This window comes from Varanus komodoensis, unplaced genomic scaffold (genome assembly GCF_004798865.1).
Source record: "Varanus komodoensis strain SLA01 unplaced genomic scaffold, ASM479886v1 scaffold549, whole genome shotgun sequence".
NCBI classification, from domain to species: Eukaryota; Metazoa; Chordata; class Lepidosauria; order Squamata; family Varanidae; genus Varanus; species Varanus komodoensis.
In genome coordinates this window covers 12,643-23,765 of record NW_025336156.1, presented here as the reverse complement: position 1 = coordinate 23,765, position 11,123 = coordinate 12,643, and the positions used below count along the sequence as shown (strand labels likewise).

At 48.5% G+C, this 11,123-nt stretch overlaps 1 protein-coding gene and 1 long non-coding RNA gene across 2 annotated transcripts; one reads left to right on the top strand and one right to left on the bottom strand.

Moving 5' to 3' along the window:
• The first annotated feature begins 34 nt into the window (after positions 1-34).
• Positions 35-9,672, top strand: LOC123032439. Its single transcript, XR_006416484.1, has 3 exons — positions 35-421; positions 9,598-9,601; positions 9,662-9,672. It is a non-coding gene; the product is annotated as an uncharacterized LOC123032439 (long non-coding RNA).
• Positions 5,883-9,589, bottom strand: LOC123032438. Its single transcript, XM_044448316.1, has 2 exons — positions 7,354-9,589; positions 5,883-7,308 (listed from the first exon to the last, which is right to left on the bottom strand). Exons 1-2 carry the CDS (start codon positions 7,678-7,680, stop codon positions 6,688-6,690), a joined length of 948 nt encoding a protein of 315 aa, XP_044304251.1. The 5' UTR covers positions 7,681-9,589; the 3' UTR covers positions 5,883-6,687.
• Positions 9,673-11,123: the final 1,451 nt, after the last annotated feature.

The following is an 11,123-nucleotide window of genomic DNA, read 5'->3' as shown; positions in this document are numbered from 1 at the left end:
ACAATCCACCCTTTTTCTTTTGGTTCTATCTTACTGTGACTAATTCTCCATCAGTTTTCCCTAAAAGTCCCTGTAGCATAGCCTTCTCAGCTTCGAACTCCTCATATTTCGGCACCACTGAAAAGGTCATTGTTCTTTCCCCACACTGGTTTGTTTTTGGTACTGGAGTCAGCTGGATAGATTCCACAGCTCGTTGAAGTGTTTGTGTTATCAGGGGCATGAAACATGGCAGCAGTCGTCCCCCCCGCAACTGCCATCTCCATTTCAACAAGTCTCCACCAAACAACTCTCCCCACCAGGAGGATCACACTTTTTCGTACAGAAATTGTGTAGAGGAGCACAATCAGGGCAGTGGGCACAAGAACAGCTCTCGCATCAGCAAGAGCACGTGCAAAACCGGCACATCCAAGAGCCAGGCAGTGTCGCCTAACCAACCCTCCTGTGCTCGGTCTTTCAGAGCTTAAGCTTCCAAGGCCCATCACCAGGATCCACTGTCCGCGCTTTTGGCGGTGGCACTGGTCCCTTCACCCTTGTGTTATGGGTCCACCCCTTTTCTTTTGTCCAGACAGCAGTTTCGCTCATCGGTAACACCCAGCAGTGGGCGATCCCATTCGAGTTGCAGCTTGGAGTCCTTCCAGGATTTTACCAGAACCCAGTCTCCGGTTTTGAACAGACGTCCTGTGAAGGCCAGTGGAGCTGTTTGTGCCAGTAGTCCCTTCCCCCTGAGGGCAGATAAAGACATCCCCAGTATACAGTTCTGCAGAAATTTATCTTTTGACTGGAAACTAGGTAACTCCTCTACCCGCCCCAAGTAAGGAATTCAAACAGCATTTCATAGGGTGATATTCCTGTATCCTTCCTTGGAGCAGTTCATATTTGGAGCAAGGCTGTAGGTAAACACTTTGTCCAAGGCAGTTTAGCTTCCGTTATTAGTTTCTTTAATTGCTGCTTCAGGGTCTGACTCATCCCAGTTCCTTCATCCTTGCTACTCCAGCCTTATCATACTTAAGGCTTATGAAAAGGAACTCCAACCAAGGGGATCAAGTTCAGTACTGATAGTGGAGCCTCAGCTTCTTCAATAGAAGCCCTCTTTGCTTCCAAGCCTGCCAGTCTATTTCATCTCGTTTCTTCGCCATTCCCAGACTGATCTCCCTTTACATGAGCCAATTTTTACAGTCCTTGCACCAACTTCTCACGCACCAAAACTTTTCCTCTTCTCATGATCAAACTCCTTTCCTGCCAAATTTTCCCAAAGGCATTTGCTAGCCCAAATACATCCCAATGCCACGTATGTTTTTAGAAATTGATCTACGAGAGCCTTCGCTCCCCAAAGGCTCCTTTCATGGAGTCTCTGGATTACTTGCCTAGCTAGTCCCTTAACCATTCTCAGCCATCAGACATTACCCATCTTCCAGAGTCTAGATTCTTCTCCGTTCCCAGTTCCTTCCTACAATTTCAGAGCTCACTTCAGAGCCCATAACTCACAAATTTTGGCTGACCAGGAGGAGGACTATCCCTCACCGGGTTCCCTTTTATTACTTTGTATCCATGGGTGCCTAAGAAGGAACTCCCAATGCTAATTCCATTAGGGTTATATAGGATAGGAAAGTGATTACATACGCATCACAGCACCATAAAGAAAAGTTACATTTCACTCTAATTAGATGCCTTTGACAGGCCTTCCAAACTAAAGTTACTTTGAACAGGCTGGCCAAGTTAAGCACAGGGTTAGAGCGGCACTTTAGCAAGCCTATAAAACACAGAGATTCCCCACTAATGGAGTGGGGTCACCTGATCTTCACCACCAGACACCGAGGCATCTTTCGATGTGCTTATGGCAAGGCAGTGAGGTGGGATGGCAAGAATTGTTTTTCTGAGTACAGGTTAACAGAGCTTGCACTGGAGGTGCCATTGTTACCACCAAAGCTTCCCCCATAGCTAACTTCCTGGCTTCTTCGGCCAATAAGGCTGTGACTGCACAGGCTGTTCCCTCCATCCCTTTAATACCAGCCCTCTCTTTGATTCCCCTTCCTCAGTAAATACTGCAGTAGTAAATTAAAAAGTGCTCCTATTCACCATAGCCTCATAAACTTTCCTTTAGCTCTCTTCTCCATGGGGCACCTGAGCCCTTCCAGAGGAGATGTGCAGCATCATTTGCACATAATTCCAAGATGAGCAATAAAACATAGAAACAAATTGAGTCAGAAAGGGGTACTCCCCTGGTCATCTAGGCTGACCCGTTTCAACCAGCTCTGTTCCTACAATCCACAACATGCGGTTGTCCAAACTTCTTCACTGATGGGCCTCAACCACCTCCCATTAAACCCATCCCATTCTCTAGGGGTTCCTGACCCTCAAAGATTATCTTCTAACATTTAACCTGAAACCTAGTTCCTGGAGTTTTGTTTTATTGGAATGCAGCTTGCCCTTCAGGCATTAGTCCAATTAGTGCTTTGAAACCTTTATATTTAAAAGTTATTTTAACTGTTAATTCATTATTATTGTATTTATAGATCTTAATATATATAGCCAAGATGGTACCAGTTTTTAAATTATTGATTGGATTTTTATGTATATTTTATCTATGTTGTGAACTGCCCTGAGGCTTTGTTGCAATGGGCGGCATAGAAATGTTTTAAATAAATAAATAAGCAAACTTATCACCTTTTCAGAATCCTCTGGAAATACTAGGATTCTGATTCTTCTAATTACACAACTCAGAGGTGGCAAATGGTTGTTAACCACACACAAAAACATAAACACAAACCCAGGCAGAACCTGTCACAGTGGCATCTGCCCTTTCTTATTGCTAAGGTATGGCCTGCTCACTCTCGAGCCCAATGTAATAAATTCTCACAGGGAGAGGCATCATGCCCCCCCGCCCTTTCTCTCTCCCTTTTTTCCACAAAGTGTTCCACTTTTCCTTCCAGGCCTCACAAGCACCAGCTGCCTGTGGTTTTAGAGATAAATCAGTATCAGTCCTCCTCATTAGCTTCGTCTCTACCTCTCCTCCAATACCTTCTACCAAAAGTCCCAGTCCGGCTAGGAGATCTCTCCCTGCCAAGTTACAAATTTCCTCCCACACTACAAAAACACACCACACAACGGTTGCACCATGCTCATATTTGACCAGAGCAGGTTCAAATATTTTTCCTTTTACCAGATTACCTCCCACTCCTTGAGCCATCAATTCCCCTTTTCCCAATTTCATTCCATCTGGAATCATATTCATGGTGGAGCAGGTAGCTCCAGAGCCTACCATAAATGCCATGCCTTTCCCAAATGGTCCCACTTTCAAATGTATCAAAGGTTCCCAGTGGGTCCTCCTATAAGGAGACCCCTGACCTTCCTATTGTTGTCCATATTCATGAGAGAAATCAATCTCTCCTCTCTCCTCAGCTCACTCCCGTTTCAAGTGCCCCACCTAGATTCCTACAGAGGCTGCTTGTAACCAACCATCAGCATAGTCAGATTCTTCTTGAGAGAAAGGGTCCTTATTATTTACATAAATGTTTAGGGCCTGACATAACCATCCCTCATCTGCCCCAAATCGGAGCCAGAATATTGCTGGGGGTCGAATACTCTCCCTTTGTTCAAACAAAACAACAGTAATTAACCATCTTTTCCCTACTTTTTCCCCGGTGTGTAGGGAAGTCCTTCCCAATGTTTCAACCTCCATCCCAGAGGACTGTTGGGAGGAATTTGGGGTAATTTGCCCCCGTTCTTGCCCTCCTTGGGCTTGGCTTTGGATCCTGAGGATCCCATGCCTGTCTTTCAGATCTCTTAGTCCCTAGTAGGTCAGGAGCGGAACCTGTTCTCGTCCCGAGTGGACTTAACACTCGCTAGTGGCCCTAATTTTCCCAAGGCTTCCAGTCAGTCAACCAGTGCATCCGCTTCGTCCTTCTCCGGCCGTCCTCCTCGGGGGGGCGGGATAGGAACCGCGGGTCCAGACTCCACACTAGCTTCGTATTCCTGTGTATGTCTCTCTCTCTCTCAAGCCTCACACAGCGGGTTGTCCCTCCTTCCTCAGAGGTTTCCTCCGCCCTGTTCACCACCAAGGCAGTTCTGGGAGTCCCGCTCGCTCCTTACCTTGGTCTGTGTATGGAGTTGCCTGGCGACCGCAGCTTTGGCTCCCACCTATTGGTCCCACCAACAGAGCCCCTTCCCGGCTGCTTCTCTTTGTCCGCGTATTTCGTCCAAAATTTTACATAGAGCTGCGCCTAGGTGGTCCCTCCACCTGACCTAGGCCGCCGAAACCGGCAGGACGCGTCTCCCTGGTGCAGGCTGGAGAAGTACTCACCCAGGACGAGCCATTATCCCGGATGAACCCCCAGTTGTAAGGAATGGAATCCAAGCAATGACGATGCGGGAGGCAAAGTACCAAGCAGCGACAGTTTAATTCGTTCTGGCCAGACCGGGCGCTCACCCCAAAGGCAGTGCCCTGGGGGAGCAGTTCCCACAGCCTCTTCTTCCCTACTCACGCGCAAAGTCCCTGCCTCCTTTCTCCCGTTGGTGGGATACTGGGAATTCCCATTCTTCCCGTCCGCCTTCATCATACAACTCCTTGGTATGTTACCCCCACCTGCTCGTACGTCCCATGTTCATGTTAATAACCCTCTGAGTCATAGTAGGAGGCAAGATTAATATGCACTATTAATATGCATTAGCTAATTACGCAGCCATACTTTGGGTTCTAAGTTCAAAAGTTTAATGCCATGTCTACCAATTACATCTTGTAGTCTATTAGTTAGTGTTAATCACAATAACTTTATTAATCACTAAGTGATCCATAGCTTTACCTGTTCTAGTTTGTTAGTCACAGTAATCGTCTACTTCTCACAATTTCACTCTAATTGGATGCCTTTGACAAGCCTTCTAAACTAAAGTTATCTTGAACAGGCCTGCTAGAAAAGTTTACATTTGTGAACTTTATAGGGTCAAGGAGGCACTTTGGCAAATCCATAAAATACAAAGATAGCAATTGACAGTTACCCACTAATGGAGTGGGGTCATTCGGTCTTCACCACCAGCCACTGCGGCGCCCTTTGTGATCTGTTTATGGCAAGCCAGTGAGGCGGGATGATATACCTTGTTTTCCTGTGTACGGCTTTCCCCCCTTTTTATTATCCCGCCAAACTGCTAGGTGAAGAGCAGGTTGCTTACCTGTAACTGATGTTCGAGTGGCCATCTGTGCAGTCACACATATGGGTTCTGCACCTGTGCAGTGCTTTTGGCCGGAAGATTAACAGCTAACGGTTTTTGGCGGGAACTCCGTTCCCCCTCCCTCCTAGCATTATATAAGGAGCGGAGTGTCCTCCATTTTCCAGTCTTTGAAAGACTGACGTTTGCTCCCTTAATAAAGTTATTGTCATCATGACAAAAAACCAAAACGGCAGTGGTACGACAAATATCTAAAGAGATCCTAGCATCAAAGAGAAGAAAGTTGGACCACCCATGACACCAAATGGGGTTGGAGGGTGGGTTGTGTGACTGCACAGATGGCCACTCAAAGAACATCAGTTACAGGTAAGCAACCTGCTCTTCTTCGTTGTGGCCTCTGTGCATCACACATATGGGTAGAATAACAAGCTTACCCCAAATGGAGGAGGGAGGTGTCATCAACGAAGAACAGAAGAACGGCCCTGCCAAAAGAGCAATCTTGTCTGGCACGGACATCAAGTCTATAGTGTCTGGCGAAGGTACACGGGGTAGCCCAAGCGGCAGCTCTGCAGATGTCTTCCATCGGGACTCCCAATGCAAAGGCTGAGGAAGCAGCAAAGCCCTTGTAGAATGACCTCTTGGAGTAGATGGTAAGTCCAATTTAGCCAACTGGTAAGACAGAGCAGTTGTATTTACTATCCATTTGGAAAGTCGTTGGGAAGTGACTGGACAGCCCCGGTCGTGTTCCGAGTATTTCACAAAAGTCTATTGGAGTGTTGAACAGACTCAGTCCTGGACCTATAAAAGGCTAAGCAATGACAAACATCCAGCATATGCAGAGATCTCTCTATCGGATTTGAAGGAGTTGGAAAGAAGGCTGGTAAAACGATCTCTTGCTGCATGTGAAACGAAGTAGCGATTTTCGGAAGAAAGGACGGATCCAGCCATAGAACTACCTTTTCCTTATGAAAATTCAGAAAAGAGGGGTCTAGCCTAAGGGCACAAAGCTCAGAAGATCTACGAGCTGAAATAACTGCTGCGAGGAAAGCAGTCTTCCATGAGACAAGGCGTAGATAAATTGTAGCCATGGGTTCGAAAGGTGGCCGAGTCAGTGCTTGTAAAACTACTGAAAGACTCCAAGTGGGCATCAGGGGCCTTATTGTTGGATGGAGGTTACCCAATCCTCTCAAAAATCTTTTAATCAGAGGTTGAGAAAAAAATGGAGAAACCATGTACAGTTCCACGGTAGTAAGAAATCGCCGCTGTATATACTTTTACGGAAGAAGGTTTAAGTCCAGACTGGTGCAATTCGAAGAGGAATTGAAGAATCTGCTGAACGGATGCCGAGGACGCCGGAAACGAGTGGGATTCTGCAAAGCTGGAGAATCGACGCCATTTCGCTGCATACGATTTTCTAGTGGATGGCCTTAATGCAGATTCGAGACTATATTGCATCTGGATGTAAAGTTCGTGAAGTACAGGTAGTAGGGATTGCCGGTAGCGTCGACACTGGTGCAGCACATACGGTTATCGGATCCTCCAGGCAGTCAGTTTCAGCGACAACAGGTCTGGGTGTCGGATCATGCCCTCCCTCTGAGTAATGAGATAAGGAAGAAAAGGGAGTTGGAGAAAATCCTCCCAAGAGATGTGGAGAGTTGAGAACCATGGTTGGCGTGGCCACCAGGGGGTTATTAGTAGCCCTGTGGCTCCTTCGTGAATGATCTTTGCCAACACTCTCATGATGAGGGGGATTGGTGGGAAAGCGTAAAAGGCCATGTCGTTCCAGGGGATCATGAAGGCATCCCAGGACGACCCCTGTCCCATCCCCACTCTGGAACAATAGTTCATGCACACCCTGTTCTGTTGTGTGGCAAACAGGTCTATGTCTGGCGGACCCCAGCGGTGAAACAGTCTGTTGCGAACCCGACGGTCTAGTTCCCATTCGTGTGACTGCGACATATGTCTGCTCAAGAAATCTGCTTCTATGTTGTCCGTGCCTGCAAGATGTACTGCTAGAAGAGTGATACCTCTCGGTATGCACCACTCCCAAATTTGTATCGACAGGTGGGCTAGTTTCAGGGACCAGGTTCCCCCTTGTTTGTTCAAATAAAAGACTGTAGCCATGTTGTCCGAGGTCACCTGGACAACCTGGTGAAGAAGTACATCCTCGAACGATTGCAGGGCTTTGAAAACAGCAAGACGTTCCAGTAAGTTGGTGTGGTTCCTGGAATCCTGGGGACTCCATACCCCTTGGGTACCTAGGTCGGAGCAAATGGCTCCCCATCCGAGAAGAGACGCGTCGGTACCGAGAGTCAGTGTAGGGTACCGATGTCGAAATGGGACACCGACATTTAAATTGGCTGGATCTATCCACCATAACAGGGACTGAAGAACGGAGGCCGGGAGCCGAATCCGTTTGGTAGGTGGATCTCTCTGTGGTCGGAACATCCCGTTGAAGAATAGCTGGAGAAGGCGTAGCCTGAGTTTTGCAGGCGGAACCACGGCGATAGATGCAGACATGTGTCCCAACAGGCTCTGGATAGATCGGGCAGGGACAGTCCTTTCTCGTCAAATCCGAGAGATGCACCGAGCAATAGTATGCTGTCTATCTTGAGGAAGAAGGGCTCTTGTCAACATCAAATCCAGCCGGGCTCCAATAAAGTTGATCGTCTGCGTAGGGAGAAGAGAAGACTTCTGTTGATTAATACAGAGTCCAAGGTCTCTGTACAAGTAATATCAACAGCAGATGAAAGTCCTGCTTTTGTGTCAGAAACCAACAACCAATCATCAAGGTACGGGTATATCCGAATTCCACGTAGACGAAGATGTGCGCAGACAGGGGCCATACACTTCGTAAAAACTCTTGGTGCAGTGGCAAATCCAAACGGTAACACCTTGAATTCATAGATTTCAGAGTCTACCACAAAATGAAGGAAGCACCTATGACGTGGATGTATTGAAATATGAAAATAGGCATCCTTCAAATCCAGCGAGGCGAACCAATCCCCTCTCCCCAGCTACAGAAGTATATTTTGGAGCATGGTCATCTGAAACTTCTTTGGTGTTATGCATCTATTGAGAGCTCTCAAGTCCAATATGGGTCGGAGACCCCGATCTCGTTTTGGGATCGTAAAATATCTGGAATAGAATCCGTGGAGTCCTTCCGATAATGATAAGCGACGAACAGCGGGCAAGGGAGTCAACTTTTCTTCCCTTCTTATCACGAGGCGAGGTGTGTCCACGTGCTTCCCGGCCCTGAAAAGATTCCACAACAATCGAGTTCGGCTTGGGGTGACGGAGGAGGAACAGGATGTCTTCCTCCCGAACCCAATACATAGATTCATATTTACATGAAGTCGGTTGTGGGTGGGCCAGGAGGTCCCATGGCTGAGTCATTGCCTGCCGCAGAGTCGTAATGAACGGAAAGGCAATAGAGGTGGATCATTCACCCCTGACTACATCATAAAAACGGTCAGTGCTCGGTCCCGGTTGTTGGTGGGCTTTGATATCGAGCAACCTCACCAGACTGGCCATTAATGCATTGAAAGAGATGTACGGTTCTTCAGGTGACCCCGGGCCTTGCGAAGTAACCGCTGCATCTGGCGAGGTCGAGTCAGCCTCAGACTCATCAGATTCCATCCAGTAAGGAGGTGGTGCACTGGAAGAGGAATCTCCTGGCGACTCCGATCTGCCGCTCTCTCTAGATGGAGCCCTCGGGGCGTCTCTGGGTGTTGAATGGAAACGATCCCGAGGAGCTCGTGGCAAGGATCGTCCCCTGGAAACCGGGTAATAGGCCACGGATCGGTACTCTTCCCATCTCGGAGCGGAGGAGTATCTGGAATGGTACCAATCATCGGATCTAGCATCCGAAGAACGGCTCCTGCGGCTTCTCGGAGGAGAGATGGCAATGTCGGTATCCAGAGGAACAGGCGGCATTGGTGTTGGCGACCGAGCTCTCGGTGGAGAATCTCTTATTTCACCATCTGAGATTGAGCCACGCCGCGGATCCAGAAGGGGTTCGGCTGCCGGTCAGCGCGGTGAGCCTGGTGGAGTAACCCTCATAGCCGCCTGGATGGTTGGGACCGAGGAGGTCGGTTCCGTGGCCGGAGTCGAGATTGAGGAAGTCGCCGAACCCGAGTGGCGATGCTTTGCATGCTCGGGATTCCTTGGCTTTTTAACCGGCTTGCCCACCTTATCCTTTTTGGCCTTCTGATGCACAGGATGTTTGTCCAAATCACTGTGCTTCCTCTTCTCCTTTTGTTTCCTTGGTAGGGAAACGAGCTGATCAGCCATGGTAGGAGCACCTTCTTCAGAAGGGCGTGAGGGCGGAGCAATGGAGGAAGAGGCCGGGCGTTGCAGCTGGTCAGCCAAAGTTGAATGGCCTTCGGGTGGAGCCACAGTTGTGGGAGGCTTAGCCACCAGCCGGTCCGATTGGAGGAGAGTCTGGTCCCACAAGAGCTTGCGGAGGCGGTTCTCCCAATTCTTCCTCACCTGATTGGAGGCCAAGCAGTGGCCGCATTTATCTGTCTTGTGCCCTTCCCCCAGGCAAAGGAGGCACAGGTCATGCGGGTCTGCGGTGGGCATTTTGGAGCCGCACTTCCCGCACTTGCAGAATGCAGCCCGTTGCATCATTGTAGAAATAGAAGAGAAGGAGATAGTAAAGCGGGAAAGTAATATTTTTGGGGGGGGTTTTTTTATAGAAAGAAAGAAAAAAGATGAAAAGCAAGAACTGTGAAAACGCTAACAGTAACAGGAACGAAGGAATACTAACTTGGTAAGAAAAAGGGAAGTTTTTCAACAAGCGAGAGGTAAGTAATGATCTAAGCGAGGGCGAAGTGGCACGAGGCACGACGAACGGTGCTCGCAAAGACTGGAAAATGGCGGACACTCCACTCCTTATATAATGCTAGGGAGGAGGGGGAGTGGAGTTCCCACCAAAAACTGTTAGCTGTTAATCTTCCGGCCAAAGGCACTGCGCAGGCGCAGAACCCATATGTGTGATGCACAGAGGCCACGACGAAGAAACATAATTCTGCACATATCTGAGTTAGCGCACTCTGGCGTTTCTTTGAGTTGAGAAATATCCGGTGTAAGAGGCTTTGAGACCATGATTTGGCCCACTGAAGACTCCTGGGGTGAGGCATCCACCGGGGTGGCCACCATACGGGTACCTTGTATAACAGGTTGAATAAGCTTGATAAAGCATGGGATACAACAGGGTAAGGTGAGAATAGCTCCTAATACACAACTCATGACAACAGCATCTTTTCCCACCGTGCCTTACCAAAAATGCTATCCCACCAGCGCATGTATATAACTGTGGTGTTTTTACTCTGTGGCCTCCCTCTGGCTCACCATTCGTGAGGTATTTTGGGGTGCCGCAATTGGCTCCAGCTTCTAGCAAAAGATAGATTCCTCCTGACCGGGGAGACAGGCCGCCCAGCCCTGCAGCTTCACCTTGAAGGTGCAGGCTGCCTGTGCAGGTGAGGGCCATTTGGGTGAACACAGAAGCACAAAAGCGGAGCAACTCCGAAGGGACCCCCTGGGGCAACCAGCCTGACCCCCGGCTCCAGCCAGCTCTGTTCATGACATGCCTGAGAAATACTAGAATAATTGTTGGCAAGCTCTGCCAGTAACAGCCTCAGTTGGAGAACCAAGGAAGCAACCCTCCCAAGCCGCTTTCACCAGAATGAAATGTAGAGCAGCTCATAAAGCATGGAGCTTTTAAATGTGATGCGCCAAAGAAACAGTCTTGTCTTCCCCAAGTGTTGCAAACCCTGTCCTGGCTCGCCAGCGGTGCAGTGTCTAGCAACTTTGTGTGGCAAGTTGCTGTAGTTGGGCTTTGTATGTCTGAAATGGCATCGGCTGCTTCACTACAAACACTGAATGCAGATACAGCACTCTAACGTCATGATTTGGGAAAACTCCAAATGGTGGAAGAATGGCCCAGAGAAACGAATACC

What these genes read in the sequence shown, in the direction of transcription:
- LOC123032438 (XM_044448316.1), bottom strand. Translation starts at nt 7,680, where the DNA reads ATGTCTGCATCTATCGCCGTGGTTCCGCCTGCAAAACTCAGGCTACGC. An exon ending in ACTTACTGGAACGTCTTGCT is followed by an intron (nt 7,309 to 7,353) that starts GTTTTCAAAGCC and finishes CTTCTTCACCAG; the next exon opens with GTTGTCCAGGTGACCTCGGA.